The sequence below is a fragment of the Lolium rigidum genome, chromosome 5 (assembly GCF_022539505.1).
Source record: "Lolium rigidum isolate FL_2022 chromosome 5, APGP_CSIRO_Lrig_0.1, whole genome shotgun sequence".
NCBI classification, from domain to species: Eukaryota; Viridiplantae; Streptophyta; class Magnoliopsida; order Poales; family Poaceae; genus Lolium; species Lolium rigidum.
The window spans coordinates 260,751,257-260,771,603 of NC_061512.1; the positions used below are offsets into that span (position 1 = coordinate 260,751,257).

A 20,347-nucleotide genomic window follows, 5' to 3' on the forward strand; every position below is an offset into this window, starting at 1 on the left:
AGAACCGCACAAAAGGTTCTACAGTCAGGTTTTTATTGGCCAACTCTCTTTAAAGATGCAAGGAAGTTTATCTTATCTTGTGATGAATGTCAAAGAGTTGGTAATATTTCTAGACGCAATGAAATGCCTATGAATTATACTCTTGTTATTGAACCATTTGATTATTGGGGATTTGACTTCATGGGTCCTTTCCATTCTTCAGAAGGTAATACTTATATACTTGTTGATGTTGATTAAGGATCGAAAAAGCAAGTATCCTAAATATCTCGGGTTAAAATATATCGAGAAATCACATATTTCTTGTACATAGAGGATGACATCGGGGACCCATCGGCCAGCAGTGGAAAAAAAATCCAAGAAAGGAAACAATTATCGTACGAGAGAAGCCGACATGTGGGACGCATTTTGCAGCAGCGTCCTCAACTTTAACAAAGGCGGCAGGGGATCGAAAGAAAAAGCAAAGTTGCCGTAGATCAGCGGTCAAAAATAAATCCAAGAAATGAAATGTTTATTGTTCATAGAGGCTGACATGTGGGACCCGGGAGCCAGCAGCGTCCTCAACGTTTCAAAGGCGGCAGGGGATCGGAAAAAGTCAAGTGACCATATATCGTGTGCCAAAAATAATCCAAGGAAAGAAACTTTTATTGTACATAGAGGATGACATATGGATCCCGTTTTGCAGGAACGGTATCACCATTTCCAAGGCGGCACATGATCGAAAAAAGGAAAGGAAAGGTTTATCGTTCAGAGAGGCTGAGATGTGGGACCCATGGGGCAGCAGCGTCCTCTTAGTTTCAAAGGCGGCAGGGGATAAAAAAGGCAAATAGCCAGTAATTAGGGTCAAAAATAAATCAAACAAAGGAAACTTTTACTGTTCATAGAGGCTGACATGTGGGACCCCTGAGCCAGCAGCGTCCTGAACGTGTTAAAGGCGGCAGGAGATCGAAAGACAAAGGCCAAAAATCTGAACAGTGGCCAAATTTTTTTGGGGGATAAATTGCTTAAATGCAAATTTGAACAGTGGATAGATTAATTACATTTCAAACAAATAACTGAAAAAAATACAGGGGTGTGTGACCCAAATGTGCGGAGCCATGGTACAAGAGATATAATGGCTAAACACACGAGCCGCATCGTCCAACTAGCTAGCACAAAACAAGGGAGAGCGTTGTGAGATTGATCGACATCAATTTCAGAACATGCCAAAGTTATTGTGGGGCTCGATAGAAAAAGGTTGAAACAAAGCATGAATATCGAGTCATATCGTTTGTGGTTTACATACTACCTCTATATATGAGAATACCAAATGAACATGGCATATATATATACACTTGTATATGCTCTTTTAGAAGAACCCTGCACAGTTTTTGGCACCACATGTGTTTGAGTAGACGTTCCACTCACTTACCAGAAGTGTGGGAGCATTATATTGTATTAAGTACTACTAGAAGAAAACAATGGCAAACCTTTGAATCTCATGAAGAGAAGTGGTTTTGGGTTTCAAACATGGAAATTTCAAAACCTTACCAAAATCTTAATCGTAGGGTGACTAAGAAGGATCCAGGTTTACTTTTTTATTTTCATGTTTTAAATTAACTTGTTTAAATGTTGGTCAAATTAACCTAGGATTTAACCAAGATTCAAATGGGCATAAAAATTCAGAAAAAAAATCAAAAAATGAAAAACCAAAGCACATAGCCTTTTTATGTTATATAGTAAGCATTCAAGTTGGTAAACAAGGTCTATACATATTCAAACCAAAAAAATCATGTATCTACCCCCTAATTTTGAACCGTGTCTTATGAAGTCAAGCATGAAGAGAAGTGGTTTTGGGTTTCAAACAAGGAAATTTCAAAAACCTCCCAAAAGCTTCATTTTAGAGTGACTAAGAAGGATCCATGCTTACCTTTTCATTTTCATGTTTTTAACTTGTTAAAAACTTGGTCAAACCTAGGATTTGACCAAGATTCAAATGGGCATAAAAATTTAAAAAAATCAAAGAAGTGAAAAACAAAATCACATAGCCTTATTATGTCATATAGTAAGCATTAAAGTTGATAAACAATGTCTAGACATATTCAAACAAGAAAAAGCATGTATCTACCCCTAACCCTAAACTATGGATGATGAAGTCAAGCATGAAAAGAAGTGGTTTTGGGTTTCAAACATGGAAATTTCAAAAACCTCCCAAAAGCTTCATTTTAGAGTAACTAAGAAGTATCCAGGCTTACCTTTTCATTTTCACGTTTTTAACTTGTTTAAACCTTGGTCAAACCAAGGATTTGACCAAGATTCAATGGGCATAAAAATTCATAAGAAAATTAAAAAAATAAAAACCAAAGCACATAGAGGCTTCTTATGTCATATAGTAAGCATTCAAGTTGATAAACAAGACCTAGACATATTCAAACAAGAAAAAACATGTATATCTATCCCTAACCCTAAACTCTGTCTTATGAAGTCAAGCATGAAGAGAAATGGTTTTGGGTTTCAAGCATGGAAATTGAAAAAATCTCCCAAAAGCTTCATTTTAGAGTAACTAAGAAGGATCCAGGCTTACCTTTTCATTTTCACGTTTTTAACTTGTTTAAACCTTGGTCAAACCAAGGATTTGACCAAGATTCAATGGGCATAAAAATTCATAAGAAAATTAAAAAAATAAAAACCAAAGCACATAGAGGCTTCTTATGTCATATAGTAAGCATTCAAGTTGATAAACAAGGCCTAGACATATTCAAACAAGAAAAAGCATGTATATCTATCCCTAACTCTAAACTCTGTCTTATGAAGTCAAGCATGAAGAGAAGTGGTTTTGGGTTTCAAGCATGGAAATTGAAAAAACCTCCCAAAAGCTTCATTTTAGAGTGACTAAGAAGGATCCAGCCTTACCTTTTCATTCTCATGTTTTTAACTTATTTAAATCTTGGTCAAATTAACCTAGGATTTGACCAAGATTCAAATGGGAATAAAAATTCAAAAAAAATCAAAAATGAAAAACCAAAGCACATAGCCTTTTTATGTCATATAGTAAGCATTCAAGTTGATAAACAAGGTCTAGACATATTCAAACCAGAAAAATCTTGTATCTACCCCTAACCCTAAACTCTTTCTTATGAAGTCAAGCATGAAGAGAAGTGGTTTTGGGTTTCAAACATGGAAATTTCAAAAACCTCCCAAAAGCTTCATTTTAGAGTGACTAAGTAGGATCCAGACTTACCTTTTCATTTTCATGTATTAAACTTATTTAAATCTTGGTCAAACTTACCCTAGGATCCATAGAAAACTTTGTACTAATACAGTATATATAATAAGCACCCGAGTTATTACACCAACAGGTCTGTCACTTACGTGTGGTTCCCATGCATGAGGTCCCACACTTCAGTGAGCACAATTTTATTTTGTGTCCTATTGTAAATTGTGCTCTGATGCGTATTGAAAGTTTGGGTCCTTCAGGATCCATCGATTGTCCCTCTCTCGAAAAAAAACATCTCTCTCATTCTCGGCCTCGCTCGCTCGACTCGCTCGCTCGCACCTCCTGCGCACTGACAAACCCTGCACAATAGTCAGCATCATCCGAAAAAGGACACACACCATAAATAAGAGGGGCCCCGTAACTTCTCTCCCTTGGTCTCCTTCCGTGTGATCCCTCATCCTCCGAGTTTCACTGGACGGGCAAACACACATGTGCTGCATATTAATAATAAAATCCAGTTAAATTATTGACCTACGAATATATGATTAAATAGGTTAAACTAGGGTTTTGCCCAATAATACAGATCAAGCTTCATTTTAGAGTGACTAAGAAGGCTCCGGGATTACTTTTTCATTTTCATGTTTTAAACTTGTTCAGATCTTGGTTAAACCTAGGATTTGACCAAGATTCAAATGGGCATAAATATTCAAAAAAATCAAAGAAATGAAAAACCACAACATATCGCCTTCTTATGTCACATAGTAAGCATTAAAGTTGATAAACAAGGTCTAGACATATTCAAACAAGAAAAAGCATGTATCTACCCCCTAACCCTAAACTATGTCTTATGAAGTCAAGCATGAATTGAAGTGGTTTAGGGTTTCAAACATGGAAATTTCAAAAACCTCCCAAAAGCTTCATTTTAGAGTGACTAAGAAGGATCCAGGCTTACCTTTTCATTTTCATGTTTTTAACTTGTTTAAATCTTGGTCAAATTAACCTAGGATTTGACTAAGATTCAAATGGGCATAAAAATTCAAAAAATTCAAAGAAATAAAAAACCAAAGCACATAGCCGTCGGGAAGTTCCGGCTGGATGCTTTCGCACCAGAGCAGCTGACGGATTGAGAGCGGGCAGAACTAGGGCGGAACTTCCGGTGACCGGAAGTTCCGGCCAACTTCCGGAATTGCGCGAAAACCATACTGGAACAATCTGTATGTCAAAACACCATTTTCGAAACTTGCCCGGAAGTAGGGCGGAAGTTCCGCTGACCGGAACTTTCGGCCTACTTCCGCCGAACTTCAGCGTGAGAGTTGGTGAGATCCTGCTGAATGGAGCATCTGGGCGGAAGTTCCGCCAGCAGGGGCCGGAACTTCCACCTGAAGTAAAAAGGCAGCAGTGACTTCAGTTTTGTCAATCCATTCCACCAGCCATGTATATATAATGAAACCATGTACCTGTCTACATCAATACACATAAAAAGATACCTATAGTTGACATCAAACACACAAAACCCAAGAGGACGGGAAATGTTCTTTCAGGTCGACCATTTGTTTCGTGGTTGTACAAAAATTTGCATCGTCGTGTTGCAACTTTTTTTATATCGCGCTATATATATATATATTTGTGCACATTTCTATATCTATATTACTTGTTGCAGCTTTTGTCATTCAAGATTATGTATACATCAGGTATTCTAGAAAGCAAAAAACCCGTGTGTTTCACATGAGAGGAAAAGGGCATCTCCAGCGAGCCGATCCAAACGGTTGATGTTCGTTTCGGTCCGTGCAGGCAGATGGACAGCCCGCGTACCCTCAGCGGCGGGACGACACAAACAGATTGAATCGTCCGCCGCGATCCATCCGGCTGCGCGTGTTGTAGGCTCGCTTGGAAGCGATCCGATGGTAGAAGGCTGATCGGCGGCGGCGTTTGCCATCAAGGCTGCCGCTAACCACTGCCACGTCATTGGTCTACATGGACACCAACTGGCTAGGGCATGAGGACGTCGTCGAGCTCTCGGCCATGGTGGCGGATTGCCGCCGCACGCGGACAAAAGATCCAGCCAGCTCCCATGCTCTCTCCGTGTCAGCAAGTCTCTCTTCACGAGGACGCGGTGGCACAGCTACCGGAGCCCCCGTCCCGTGATCTGCATCGTACAACCGCAATCTGGCGGCTGTGATCTCTCGTCAAAGACAGCCAGGATTGACCCCGCCGAGCGAGGCGCGACATGGAGTGGAGACGAGCGCCCACCTCGCCGCCTGCACTGCAGGCACACTGCCCCACCCCACCACCACCACCCCAACATTTAAACACGGGACCCAATCACCCAAACCAAACAAATCCAGCGTAGTACTACTCTCCACTGTACCACCATCACTCCCACAGCAAGCCCCACACTCCCACTACCTCCCGAGCTACTAGCTTGCTCTCTAGCTCCCCACCAAGCCGGCACCGGCAATGGCGCCGCTCTCCCTCTCCCTCCTCCTCCCCCTCCTCCTCCTACTCCTCACCCCATCCCCAGCAGCCGCACGCTTCACCTGCAACGCCAAATCCCGCGCAACCACCTGCCAGGCCCTCATCTCCTACACGCCGCCACCCAACGCCACCACCACCCTCCGCGACGTCCGCACCCTCTTCCAGCTCCGCTCCCACCGCGCCCTGCTCGCCGCCAACTCCCTCCCGCTCACCACCCCGCAGACCGCGCCCTCCCCGTCCCCCATCCGCGTGCGCCTCCCGTGCCTCTGCTCCGGCGGCGCCGGCGCCACCTTCCAGCGCCCCACCTACACGGTCCGCGCGGGGGACACCCTCGACGCCGTCGCGCGCGGCGTCTTCGCGGGCCTCGTCACCTACCGCGACATCGCCGCCGCCAACAACGTGTCCGACCCCAACCGCGTCGCCGTCGGCCAGGACCTCCGCGTGCCGCTCCCCTGCAGCTGCGACCCCGTCGGTGGGGTGGGGGTGGTGCACCTCGCCTACGTCGTCCCCGCAGGGAGCTCCGTCGCCGGCATCGCGGAGGAGCACGGCACCACCGAGCAGACGCTGCTCCAGCTCAACCGCTTGCCCGACGCCAAGAGCCTACTCGCAGGCCAGGTCCTCGACGTGCCGCTACGAGGTGATTACTACGACCGCAAGATTCAACCTTTTCTTGCCATGCATTAGTTTCTGCTGCTCCTGCTAGTTTCCTCAAGATTCAACATTCTTGCAATGCATTTTTGCTGCTCCTACTACGGAGTAGTTTATTGGGTGTGCCGGAGATTTTCTTATGTCTCAGTTGACTCAGAAAAGTGCAACTGCAGTTCAAAGAAATGTGCAACTGGGTTCAGTTGCACATTTCTGTCAGAAAAGTGCAATTGCACTTTTTTAATACGTAGAAAAGTGCAACTCAAAGCACATTTTTGTAAGTGACTTAGACTTAAGAAAATCTCAGTTGACTGAGAAATAGCAAAACCGTAGTTTATTACTACTACCTGCTTGCTGCTTGCTCATCTCTACTATCTCCACAACATTTTCTCAACTCTTTTACAGTACAGTAGCTTCTTTCCATCTGCTGCTAAAATCTGAAAGGTGATGCTTTGCCAACACAAAGTTTCACCTCTTTAATTGCTCCTCTCTAGGTGAAACATTACTTTTCTAATCCTACCAAAAATATTTTCAAAAGTTGCTTTTCAGATTGGTTGCCCAACCTTGAAAAGTTGTGCTTAACTGCTTATGGATGATGGGTGGGCAAAAGTGAGAGCCTGCTACTAGCTGTTTCTGTCCTTTCACCTTGTATCCGCCCTAGCTTTTACTACTTCCCTTCAAACTGCAACAAAGTTCATACTACTACCTTGGTTTACTGTCGGTCGGGTCAGGGTTTAATTACTGGATTCCAGTGAGTAGACTGTTAAGAGGGGAGGAACACATCTCCAGTTTCCACTACAACTCTGAAACCGCTGCTCTTGTTGCTTGTTAGTCGCAGTCCAGAGTTAGCTATTGGATGTGTATGCTGACATTTGGATCTCAAGTTATGGCCCTTTCAAGTTTGTCATATGGTGAATTTCACAAGGACCACATCTTCATTCTCTCTCATGAACGTCTGGGACCAAATGAATTACACTACTGCTAGCTGAGTTGAAAAATGTTGGTAACAGGACAAAATTGCTCAAACAAGATTCCATTGCTTAACTTGCAACTACTTGGTAGTTTGTACATATTCACCGTACCGTGGAAGTTCCATCGCGTTCTAACTGCACATTTATTCAGAGTTCTCTTTTATTTAGACTAACGGTTAACATAACGTTCCTTCGCCTCTGCAGTTTGCTCGTCTGCCATTAGCAACACTGCCATAGACAGCAACCTCCGCGTCCCCAACGCCAGCTACATCCTCACGGCCAACAACTGCATCATGTGCGGCTGCAGCTCCAACACTTGGCAGTGAGTACTTACTTGCTCAGCTAGTTCATCCTCATGTCACTCATACATGCTGCTGAGGCCTCATCCTGTGTAACGTATATATGGAATCTGAACCTTGAAATATTTCAGGCTGGACTGCCAGCCGACACAGGGGCTAACTTCAGCCGTCTGCCCGGTGGCGAAATGCGGAGACCTGTTCCTGGGGAACACGTCAGTGACGACCTCCCCAGCCTCGCCCTGCGAGGGCATGGCGTGCCTCTACGCCGGATACACCAACACCACCTCGTTTGCCATCCTTACGAACCTCACCTCCAGCTCCATGTGCGACGGTGAGTAGTAGTAGTAGCAGCAAATAGCTGTAAACTATCATTGTTGTGTTCGAAGGCCTTGCATTATCAGTGATTGATCTCTCGCTGGTTGTGGCAGCTGCTGGGTTGTCGCCGGCCGCGCAACCGTCCCACTCATCGGCGTCCGGATTGGGGTTGCCGGCACTGTGGAGTTGGTCTGAGCTTGTCGTCGGCATCCACATTGTTCTGCTGTGCCTCGGGTTTCTGCACCGTGATTGATTGAGAAGCGATTCAGATTCTTGCTTTCTTAGTAGCTGGACTTGTAGCTTGTAGTTCTGTTTTGTGAGTGATTTGGGAGTTGGGACTGTGTGGCTTAAGTTTGTAGCTTGTTTGTATTTACAAGTGGAGGCACTAGGGGAACACTTGTTTTCTGTTAGAATGTAGATCAGATCATGACACATTGGTGGTGCCAAATGCTCGCAGGGTATTTACAGTGCTTGGTTTTAGCCTCTATTACTCCATCACTTCCAAAATAATTGATGTCCTAGGTTTGTCCTAAATCTATCTCAAATTTCACCATGTTTGTAGAAAAATGCATCATGTATCACACCAGTATAGTTCTATTACATTTATCATACAATATAGTTCATACAATATTATATAGATTTGACATCGCAAGAGATTGACACTTTTCATTTAATTTTGGTCAAATGTAAATACGTATGATTTAGGACAAAACTAAAACTTCAATACTTTGGAAAGAAGGGACCTTAAACGAACGGTCTATCAACAAGATAATCTAAGTGATTACTAATGTTTCTGAATCGGCACCAAGGTGTGTCCTTTGAGGAGGAAGATACGAGCATGGGATGGTGGAAAGAGATAGGAAAGGCAAATGTATTGTTTGAGGAACCATAGCATTGAAAAAAAATATAGAGAATGTAAATAATTGTGTTATTTTGTGGTGTTTATTGCAGCTTAGTTAATAAATAGTAACTGGACAACTAAATACTTCAACTAAGCTACGCCTTAATTATTGGTATCATCTTTTACAATAGTTATTTAGCTAGATTTTTATGTAGCTTAGAAATGCTACATTGGTTGTGTCCAAAACCAAACAAGGCACTCAATAATTTACTGTGAAAGAACAAATAAATGAGCAATGTATTATTTTGAGGGAGAGGGGAGGGGATCTGTGGGTCGCTGTCAAGAGCTAGGCTATACCGGTGAGTACTTAAACATTGTTCTTAGCATTACACTGAGTTTTTTTTTTTTTTGCCTTGTACCATTATACAGGGTTTTCTATAGCATACACAAGATGTATAGATACGACGAACTATAAATAAAGGGTGTATGCATTTTTTTTATACAAAAGCTGGGGTCTCAACCTCCTTTTCGAGAAAACAAAACAACCAAACGAACTAACCAAGAAAACGACACAACCAAACGAACTAACGCTCATAACAGTTAAGTTCTCTCTTCTTTCACTGCCTCATTTTTTTGTGTGGGAACAATACGGAAGACCCTATCCGAGAATATATATATTATAATAAAAGAAATAAATTTGCATTTTATAAGAGTCAAAGAGCTCAAAAAGGAAAAGAAAAATAACTAGAGAAAGCAACTATGCCTCCCCTTGGCCCTAACAACTCTGAAAGAGCAAAAATCATCTTAGGAGATGCTTTAATTAAATTTATGCAGAAAATTGTAGAATTATTCTCGGAAAACCAAAGACTTGCTAAAATCATTTGTAGAGCCCTCAAGGTACCAAATCTTGCACCTTCTTCTTTTTCTATGAATACACTAGTGACAAATTTGCTATTGTCTTAAGGAAAGGTTTGCATAATCAGCGGGTCCATATGGCTGGAACCATTCAGCCAGGAACCCTTTCTTCCTTCTAGGGTTGCATCCCATATCTTTGCACAACAAATCGTTAAACCAGATGTTCACGGTGCTTATACACGATCTGCGTAAATACTTCCCGTTGTAAAGACTCTTGTACTTTGCCCACTCTGCTACGCTCTCTTCCATGCATCTTATGCTTGGCAACTGGAAGCCACCAGCCATGAAGTGGGTTATCCAATTGGCCATCCTTTCTGAGGCATATATGTCGGAGAGGCTCTCTGAGTATCCAACTATCGCCAACTGAGGGATTCGAGGATGGATGCATTCTCTGTAAATTTCAATCATTCGGATAAGTTAGATTACTAACCCAGCACAAAGTTAGCACTTAAAATTTGCTTTCACCTATATTAAAATTTCGATTTTATTAAGATTTTCTATTTTTTATCAAGCCAAAGCATTAGATAACTTCTATGCTAGCATGTTCCCACTTGCATTAATTTAGACATCGTTTAGAGAACTTTGCAGTGTTGTTTCTTACTTCCTCAGCGCATTATTAGTTCACTTTTTCCAACATTTTTTATGTTACAAATATAAGTTATGGGCGTAGTCTGTAGGAAACAAATGTTCAACTGTACCTGTATAGAGGAACTGATGTATCTGATGATCCTGCCACTATATTTCTACACCAGTTTGCTGTGAAGATGTCCCTAAGCTTCTGGTCTCCTCTGAATCCTGTAGCTAGAATTACAATGTCACTCTTTATGCATTCATTTGCATCCTCCAAGATGATCCCATCGTTACAGAAGCTGAATCTCTTGGAATTCTTGAGAACAATACTGCCCTCATCAACCCTGTCATAGAACCCTTCTGGTAACATTGCAATCAAGCAAGATGACATAGCGAAGGAGAAGCTGTAGTCAGGTACCATCCCATGTTTCTGTAGAGGAATGCTGCGCTTGAAGTATGCTTCAATTAGTTTTGTAATTGCCCATCTCTGAAAGAACATGAAGATGTTTTCAGTTTTATTTATTTGTTAGTTTCTATATGTGGACCAAGTTCCTTCATTTGAAAATAAATGACCACTGACTGTTTTCGAAACTCCATTTAAGTTTGGGTGATTATTACTTACCAAGGGAGAGAGTGCACTTGCCAAAATATAATGCAGAAATCCTTCACCAGGTTTATGAAGTAGAAGTTGGGAGATGCGGTTAAGATAGAAGTAACTTAGTTGAAATCCCCATATGCTAAATTTGTGAACCCGCCAGTGCTTCGTTCGATATATCATGGTGCATGGCAGAGCTGTACCTGCATTGGAATACTAGTCTCAGTCATATACTCCTTTGACATATTACAGATAGTTAATGAGGTATTAGTTCTCTTGGACTCACCATTCACCTTGGCAACCTCTGCAGCAATGTCGAATGCTGATTTTCCAGACCCAATTACCGTCACACTCTTCCCTTTGACAAATTCAGACACATTATCCATGTAAGAGTAGTCCATTGAGTGCAATATTTTCCCCTTGAACAACTCGGGCCCTTTGTTTGCTGGAAATTCTGGGATATTTGGTGCCCCACTGTGCCTTCCGATGCAGAGGATGAGAAAATCCACTTGAAAAACCTGTGCCGGTATATGTGACAGGAGATTACTTATACAGTACATAGTCGCAGTATGGTGCACAGGTTGATTCCATTATAAGGTTATAAAGCACTAGTACATTAAGCAGACTGCCATAGTTCAGACTTTTCTAACACAGAAGGATGTTTCTAATAGAATGAACGGTATGTAAAGTTACACATACCTCGATGTTACCGGTTTTCAAGTCCTTGATAGTGAGGCACCACCGTCCACCCTTCTCAGCTCCGAACGCCTTCCCTCCACCAGACCACTGCTCCCACCCCATGATCTCCTCCTCCGCCACACCAAGGTATTCAACCCCGAGAACCTGGCTACTGAACCTGATACACTTGAGGAGGTCAAACTCGCACACGTACGACCTGAGGTACTCCATGACCTCACGGTGGCCCGGGTACGTCGCCGTCACGCTCGCCGGCCACGCCATGTCCGAGAACCGGAATGACGTCGTGGGCGCCTGGAGCTTCGTCGACTCCAAGGTATGCGCCCACACTCCGCCGATGGTTTCATCGGTCTCGAACACCACCGGGCTAAACCCCCTGTCGATGGCGTGCTTGCAGGCTGCCAGGCCACTCACGCCGGCGCCGACAATGCCCACCACCCTCTTCATGTCCATTTTTCGGAGCTCTTCTTCTTCAGAGTTCTTGGAGGGATGGAGGAGAGAGTGTATTATGTAAACCTTGGATTTGATTCTCTGGATGAGTTAGATTTTTTCTAATAAGTGGCTGGATGAGGCCCAGCCACCACTTGAATGGTATATTTCGTTGTTTTATTCCTGTCACCCTCTGACCCCATGTCCTGTTGTATTTTGGCCAATAATTTGTTGCGACTTTGATGACCCCACAACGAAAGATACCAAAAAACATGTGTGGGTTTTGTTTCAGGGTGAGCATCAACTAGCTGGACAGCTGATATTTTTCAGTCATTTGGAACCAATACCAAAAAATATTTGCAGACGATTATCATATTCTTGGGTGGTGGTTACACTTGCTTGAAAGAGACAATTTATTTGTCATAGCAGAAGAGCTAAAGATCTGAATTCATACTGCACAACCTTTTTTTTCAGTTGTTAATTTCGAATACATCTGAATACACTACTCATCGCCAGAGACAAAAATCTGAGTTTTGGACGCAGGATTTTCTACTAAAACATGATGAATTGGTCAAGAACTTTAGGAGAGTGTATAGCGTGCACTACAATGCACAAGCTGATACTATGAGACATTGCTTTAGTCTTCCTATGAAGGACAGTAGAATATTATAAAAAGGGCTTGACTTTGTTGTAGGCGTGTACTACTAGTTTCGTAAATGGTAAACACCATCTAAGAAGTTTGCAATGCAGTAAATTACGTTATACAGTACAAAACATGTGAGGCAATAGAAGCATGTGGCATGTGCAGTAGAAACAACCATCTAAGAAAATCTTAGAAAGTGAATAGCAAAACACTAACCAAAGTTGTTTGGAAGCCGGCTATAATCGCACCTGTTGTATTTTTATAGCATAGACGTGCAAGGTTCTACCTCGCTGTTCTGTAATTGATGTTGTTATGCTCTTCTTGGGTACATCAATTGTGGAAAATAGTGTTATAAGCTCTTACTTATTATTGATCTTGCAATTCGACAAGGCAAAAAAGTCTGTCTTTGCCTGTGTGTACTGGTGTTGATTGACAGCGATGACGGTGTTCTTCACCCGGATCTCGCCGTTCTTGGGCTCCCCCACTGCATCGTCTCGGGGCTGCCAAGGTCGTGGACCCTGGTTTCCCTCACCATCTCCGCCGGCGTGTTGACGATGGCCGGTGGAGCAGTAGTAGCGGTCCAGGATCTCAAAACGCTATGGGAGGCAGCAGGTAGGTCAGTTTGACTAGGAAACAGATTTTCCACCTAGCACGCACGCACGCTGTACCCAACATTTACCAACGGGTCGAGCGAGTCACGCCCCCTTCGAGGCCCAACAGAGATCAAATTATAAAATCCCCCCAGATCCTGCCGCATCTCCCCATCCACTGCTGCCAACAGTTCACCAAAAATCTCATCCAAGATCCGGAGAAGACGATGGACTCTGCCCTGGATCCGAAGAACACGATGGACTCTGCCCTGGACCCAAAGAAGACGATGGATTTCGTGCTATTCAACAGGGTCCGCACCCAATTCATGTTCTACACAGAGAACCGTGAATCCATGGAGGAGGTGGTTCAGTCACTGGAAAACCAGAGGGAGTCCGCCGACGACGATGCCAAGATACTGCCTCCGCTGGACGTCGGCCACGCGTGGGGCTGGGACAGGCTGCTGCCTTGGGAGTACTTCCACGAGAACCAGGCCGACGTTCTTGCCTTGCATGATGCAGCCGCCAAGTGCATCCACACAGAGGACGCGCCGAGCCATCTCATCGCTAGCAACGGCGGGCTGGGCAACAACAGGCTGATAACGATGATTGCTGGCCACCATCATTCCTTGATGAGCGCCCAGATCATCAAGGACGAAGCACGCCGCGTCATCGGTCATAATTGTTATTCCGCGGCCACCATTCCGGCCGCGGCCTTGATGTGCATCGCCGAAGAGGCCAGCCTGATGTCCGAGCTGCTGGCAAGGTGCATTGCCAAAGGGGAGGCCGACAAGTCGATGGCCGAGGTTTGCAGGCTGAAGTTTGAGTTTGGCAACAAGGTCCGGCAGACGGCCCTAGATCTCCTAACCACCTACAACCCGTATGCTGATGAAGTCTCCGCTTCACTATTGGGCATGAAAAAGGAGGCTGCTATTGCGCGCGGGCTGCTGAATCATCAGGACCGTCATTTCGACTGCGTGGACAGCTTTGGTCCTTTCTGAAGAGAACCGGGACTCTCTGCTGGAGCTTTTGATCGTTTTCCGAGACTGCTTTCCAACGGAATCCACTATCCAGTACCGCCCGATTGCCATTGCTCCTGCTGCCGTCAGAAGCAGGCTCAAAGATTTGGAACTGGTTAAAGGTTCTACATGATAATAATGAATTTTCCTCGAAACAGGCTTTCGCCCCGCTATATTAATATAGCAACCAACCGATACAAGATAGCAAGCAACGCTGGGGCAAACAGCACATCAAGCCCAAAAGAAAGAAGAGAGAAAATATAAAAGAAACTAATGCCGACACCGATAGATTGACGAAAAACGAAGATAGCCCGCAATCGCTGCGCCTCCGAGAAGTCCCACCGCTTCCTAGCACATCGAGTCATCGCATACGAAGCAACACCTTCAACAAGGAGGCGACGAAGACGCCGCTGCTGCCCGGACTCGTCCTAGGGTTTCCCCCCGTATGTGGAGAGGATAGGGTAGGGGTACCCCCGACGCCCTTCAGGAAGGAAAGACGACACCCGCAGGCGTCGCCGCGTCGGCGTCGAACAAGCCGACAGGGATTTCTCCCGATCCCCAAACCACCATCACCTCAGACAACTCGAAGCGCTCCACCCAACTGCCACCAACCAGCATGCGCCACCACGATCAAGAAGCCATCCTCGCCGTCGCACTGTGGTCCCAGACACGAGGCCTCGAGGGAAGGAGGGGCACAACAGGGTCAGGGGAAGCAGCACTGCCGCCGCGCGGGAGGGAACATCCTCCACCGCCATCGGAATTTGACCAAGCCAAAAGGAAGACCAAAAAAAGGAAGAGCATGGGAGGCACTCAAGACCCATAAATTGCTCATCTGAGCTTAAGGAACGATGGTAGAGATGCGAATAGGTTGGGTTTACCAGTGATGTCATCGTTGCAGCTCATGTTCCTACTTGCTTGACAGCCAAGCTTGACACCCCTGTTCCTTCAGTACCAAGGTAGTTTCCTGGCCAGTTTGCAGACATGTAACACAAGTATGGTTAGTGAACATGCAGATGTTAACACGTAATGGAGGAAGCTAGAGGGTGTTAATCGTGTGGCTAATATTTTTAGGATAGTCATTTCGACCCAACACTAAAAAAACATTTTAGATGACTATCTGTGATGGTTACACTTGCTTGAAAGAGACAACATATTCGTCACAGTAGAGTAGCAAAAGATCTGAATTCATACTGCGCAGCCTTGTTGTTTTTCATTTGTTTGGATCTGAAGACATTACTCGTCAGCATTTCTAAGTTTTGAGCGCAGGATTCTCTACTGAAAAAAAATTAATCGATCAAAAACTTCACGAAAAATGTACAGTACAATGTCATAGCTGTTCTAAGGTATTGCTTTCGTCTTCCTAGGAAAAAATGTAGAATATTATATAATGGGCTAATATTTCTAGTTACGTTTACTAGTTTCTTAGCTGGCAACCACCCTCAAAGATATTTGCAATGCAGTAAAAATATGCAATACAGTACATACATGCGAGCAATAGAAACATGTGGAGTATAAAAAACCATTTAGTCAAATATTACAGAAGTGAACGTGCACTTGTTATTCAAACACTATATTTTTTTTTGCTTGGAGCCTGTTATAATCGTACCTGTTCGATTTACAGCATAGCTGTGAAAGTTTATACCTCCCTCTTTCTGTTAGTTGATATTGCCATTGTCTTGTTGGGGACAAAGCAAATGTCAAATAGTGTTAGTAGCACTTTCTGATTAATGATCTCGCAATTTAACAAGGCAAAATATCGTCTTCGTCTGTGCATGCTGGAATAATCCTGCAAATAAGCCATACAGATCCAACACTAGTAGAAAGTTCAAAATTATAATGATGGGACATCGGGCTGATGAGGATGACACCTCTGAATATACAGATGACCCTTACTTTCCCTGCTGCAACCTCCTGCTAAATATGGACTCAACCTTACTTCATATATCAATGATCATTGTCTTGAGAGACGCGGCGACATTAAAAATCTCTACTAAGTTTTCACATTTAGATATGAACATATACTCTAGACTTGGCAGGAGTTGGCTTCTTTCTGATGTTGATGCCTCGGAAGGGGCTTGTGCAAATCCAGTCAGTTTATGAAAGCTGATAATAGATAACTTTCTCAAAGACACCTTGGAACTCTTTCTGATCACATGCTTCGTGCCAAAGACCAAGAAGCAAGTTGTTCATTTCTTGTCTTTTTGTTTTTGTATGCCAACTTAATCATAGGATCGACCTCACAAGTAATCCCACTATTTAAGATGGAAAAAAGTGATAAGACTTGTGCACGTACTAATCATGTATGTGTATTGATAAAACATTCCTTGATTAAAATACATGTCAAATTTACATAGCAGGGTACAATTCCAAGGCATACTTCTATAAGGAAGAACCGAATAGGAGGAGAGGACATTGTGGTGCACCTATGATCCGCCTCCTCAGTCGTTGACAACGAGGAAGCCAGGAAGTCTATGACAAGCTTGGAGGGGACTACCTTCTCTGTTACAGCACTACAGCTCTGGCCGTCTGGCGTCCATCTCTCTTAGCACTTCATGTTCTGCAATTTTGCAGAGTACATAATGTGTGAGCATAAAAAGGACAATGCTTATAAGAATGTACAAAAGCAGAATAAAAATTGTGGCAGCAAGGCTTCCCATAAATTTATTACCGGGCATGGTATAACCACCTCAAAGAAAGGCAGGAATGGTATAAGAATCCATCTTGTTAAACAATATAGTTCTTGTGCGTGTCAACTGATTAATTACACCTGACTATTTTCAGTTCTCAAAAGCTAAAAGTCAATCCTGTAAATGGCATAGAGCTAAAAACATTGATCCAGATATATCACCCCGATCTGCAGCAACTACAAATGCTTATACAAACTAACAACTGCAACCACAGTCTAGTGAAGGATGAATTCTCATACCCCGGAAAAAAAGGATGAATTCTCATAGTATGAGCATGTGGCTTTACCTGCTTTAGGTCTTTGTCAAATGAGCATGAATTCACATCTTGGAATTCAGATGAAGCTGAAACTTTAGAAGCTGTCTGCAGAGCAGCATCCAGAGAGGACGAAACAGATTCCAAGTGGTTCACAATCTCCTCACACAGGGGCACCTGACTCAAGAATCTCAACTCTCTCTGACTCAGACTGGATTGGTAGTTGGTACTGAAAATGGCTGGCTGCATTTGTTGTCCTGGTACTGAGAATGCGACGGCCATGACCACTCACGAGGAATCCCCATGCGGAGGGAGAGGGGTTGCGGAGGAGCGCACAATCGGCAGTTGGGGGCGGATGCAGAGGCGCCGGCTGGCGACGAGGGGGATCCAGGCGCGCGGTGGAGGATGTCGATGGGAGCGGCTACCAGACGGTTCCCGGGACGAGAGACCAGCCTCCGTCGCCGTCCTCACCCACCACTACTTGTATTCCTCACATCCACCGCCGCCAAGCTCGCCGCCGCGCCGTACGCCATCGTCGTCTTCGTCTTCCAATCGCCCACCAGGGTCTGGCGGTAGAGAGAGAGCCTCTCAGAGAGGAAGCGAGCTTGCTCTGCTTATGGATCCTGCCCCACACCGCAGGAAAGAGGGAGGGAGAGAGCTGCCAGGGTGCCGGGAGCGGGCAAGGACTGAAGAGGCAGGGCTCATTTTGATTTTTTTTTAAATGTTCATCGAACAAATGTCTTCTACCTTTTTGTATTTAGTCAAACATTTAAGTTTGACCGTGTTTATGGAGATAGATTAACAAATTATGGCAATAATTTAGTATCACAAGATCCTTCTTTAAATGTAGTTTTATATTATACTCCTACTGATTTGAAATCATATATGGTGCTAGTCTTTTTAATAAAATTGGTTAAAATTTAGCTTTTTTTACCTTTTACTTAGATCAAGAGTTAGAAATACTCTTATTTAACAATAGAGGGAGTACACTCCAAGTACAACATTAAAATTACACCATATTTCCGGTAAGTGGACTTTAGCTTTTGGCCGAAGTCATACTTTATTAAGTTTGATCAACTTTCTAGAACAAATAAGCAACATTATGCATTAAATTAGTAAAAGCAAGCTCGTTTAATATACTAATGAGGTCTGCCTCAAAATTAATTACATTATTATACTAAATTAGTATACCGAGCACGCTCGTAATTCGTACGGAGGCTCGGCTCGACTTAGTGAACTCGTGAGTTAGCTCGTTTAACTTGTTGTAGGTGTGTAGAGATGAGGTATGTAAGAAAACTAGTAATTCTCCTACTAAATTAGAATAAGACCAAGACCGTTCTTTGCCTCTACGAGCAAGAGGGTAATTTAGTGCAAAAAGATAGAAGATCCATACCACTACAAGTACGAGAAAATATTGATAGCTTCGCAGTCGTCTATGGAAAATTACCGACTGCAGATTTGCACAATTTAATAAGTTGTTTGATCCATAAACAGGCTCAAATGAAAAATAGGCTCCATCCATTGGACATTGAGTTCTAGCTGAGTGTAGCCACGAGCAACTTGTGAATTTCAAGTTTAAATTCTAGCCCTAATAGAGAGCTTCGACGTCGGTAATTTTACTTGATTGCAATTAATATACAGTGAAGAAGGTAAATATCATCCTGCATATGACGGGTGGATAGAAAAGAAAAACTATATTTGTGATATAGTGTAGTAGTAAAAAATAAAAAGTGATGGTTCGTTGGACTGAGCTGTGAGACCCAAGTGGCCCAGTAGCGCAGCGGCCCGTTATCCTTCCACCGTTGGAAGCGGACAGTAATCGCTGCTCTGTGAAGCCAGCCTCACGCTGTGCCTGCCACACTATGGGCCGTGAGGCCGAGCTTTCGCACAGGCCCCAGCGGCCCACTACGCAACTTGGAACGGGCGGGCCAGCAGATGCACTGCCCAGACCGGGCCCACAGCGCCAAGGCAACGTTCGCACCACCTTAACGCCCCCGCTCGGGTTAGAAGCTCTTGCTAATGAGCTCGGCGTTAACTCTGGTGGAGCTGGGTATTTAAGCTGGTCGGTTTCCTCTTCGGTTGCCGAGGTGGGACTAAACAGCGAGGTGCTGTGCGCACACACTCGCTGGGATACGTGGTTGTTTTGCTACGTGGGCTCTTTTTCTTGTGGCTTTGCCGTTTTGGGCTCAGAAACAAAGGCCACGCTATGAAGATTTGGGCTGCTGGCTGCTCACGGATTTCCGAACTGAATGCTTTATATTCCCCCTAAAAAAAAGTGGAAATCTTGCCTGGCAAAGAGGCAAAGATGAAAAGGTATATGGTAATTTTTTTTAAAAAAAGAGCAATGTGCAACTGCTATATGCTTAGATGAGAACCGTAGAATCTCGTTCTAATGTGTGCTTGTTCATGGCTGAGATACTACAGCCGTAGAAAATGTGCAATATTTGATGAGTCATTTATTTGGCTCCCGATGCTGCTGGATTTCGTTGCTTTCTTTCGACAAGGCTTCCTTGGTAGACCATGTCGTACGATCAGTCATGCATTATCGCGACCAAGCATGAGCTTATGGCCTGGACGAAACTGTGGTCCGGTTGGCACCATCACTTACTTACCTATCCATCGAAACTTTCGACATTTAATCACGTATTTCATTTTTTTTAAACCAGGGCAAAAGTTTGTCTACCTGGTTGGGCTAAATGGAAACTTACAGGTTACATCGAGGAAATGAATCATAACCAGCTATAAAGTTGTTCACATTCGCTCGTGTAACTGCCCACGATATCGTGCAACGAATATGGAGAGCGTTGAGCTTGATATTGGTACTTGCTACAACATCTCAACACACCTATTGTCACTCAATATTCATATTAACTATATCGGAAAATATTTATTCCAAATTTTGGTAGCCAATTTTCGGGTGTATTGACGGACGAGCAAGGGAGTGTTCAAGTACTATGAGCATTCAAGGGGGGGCACCGCCCCCCACCCCCACCCCCTAATGTTTGGCCAATTGCCATCAAAAGTCTAGCCATTTTTGTGATTTTGTACCATCCAGTGTGTTAGAAATACGGTGTTGCATTTCGAGCAAGCGGCCACCGGTCAAATTTCACAGTTGACGGACCAAAGTTGTTTAGTATTTTGTTTCTTGTAACACATATATCGTTAACAGTTTGATTTAGATTTGGTTCTGATGGAAATCTTGCACTCCACTTTC

At 43.8% G+C, this 20,347-nt stretch overlaps 2 protein-coding genes across 2 annotated transcripts; one reads left to right on the forward strand and one right to left on the reverse strand.

Moving 5' to 3' along the window:
- The first annotated feature begins 5,650 nt into the window (after positions 1–5,650).
- Positions 5,651–8,151, forward strand: LOC124651899 (chitin elicitor-binding protein-like). The gene is made up of 4 exons (XM_047190915.1): positions 5,651–6,305; positions 7,489–7,606; positions 7,715–7,914; positions 8,012–8,151. Exons 1-4 carry the CDS (start codon positions 5,651–5,653, stop codon positions 8,149–8,151), a joined length of 1,113 nt encoding a protein of 370 aa, XP_047046871.1.
- A 1,239-nt stretch (positions 8,152–9,390) lies between these two features.
- On the reverse strand, positions 9,391–12,136 carry LOC124652464 (probable flavin-containing monooxygenase 1). Its single transcript, XM_047191479.1, has 5 exons — positions 11,519–12,136; positions 11,106–11,337; positions 10,847–11,022; positions 10,353–10,711; positions 9,391–10,045 (listed from the first exon to the last, which is right to left on the reverse strand). Exons 1-5 carry the CDS (start codon positions 11,966–11,968, stop codon positions 9,691–9,693), a joined length of 1,572 nt encoding a protein of 523 aa, XP_047047435.1. The 5' UTR covers positions 11,969–12,136; the 3' UTR covers positions 9,391–9,690.
- Between the last annotated feature and the right edge of the window lie 8,211 nt (positions 12,137–20,347).

What these genes read in the sequence shown, in the direction of transcription:
- LOC124651899 (XM_047190915.1), top strand. Translation starts at nt 5,651, where the DNA reads ATGGCGCCGCTCTCCCTCTCCCTCCTCCTCCCCCTCCTCCTCCTACTC. An exon ending in TGCAGCTCCAACACTTGGCA is followed by an intron (nt 7,607 to 7,714) that starts GTGAGTACTTAC and finishes GAAATATTTCAG; the next exon opens with GCTGGACTGCCAGCCGACAC. An exon ending in CTCCAGCTCCATGTGCGACG is followed by an intron (nt 7,915 to 8,011) that starts GTGAGTAGTAGT and finishes TGGTTGTGGCAG; the next exon opens with CTGCTGGGTTGTCGCCGGCC.
- LOC124652464 (XM_047191479.1), bottom strand. Translation starts at nt 11,968, where the DNA reads ATGGACATGAAGAGGGTGGTGGGCATTGTCGGCGCCGGCGTGAGTGGC. An exon ending in CAAGTGCACTCTCTCCCTTG is followed by an intron (nt 10,712 to 10,846) that starts GTAAGTAATAAT and finishes ATGTTCTTTCAG; the next exon opens with AGATGGGCAATTACAAAACT. An exon ending in ACATCAGTTCCTCTATACAG is followed by an intron (nt 10,046 to 10,352) that starts GTACAGTTGAAC and finishes TGAAATTTACAG; the next exon opens with AGAATGCATCCATCCTCGAA.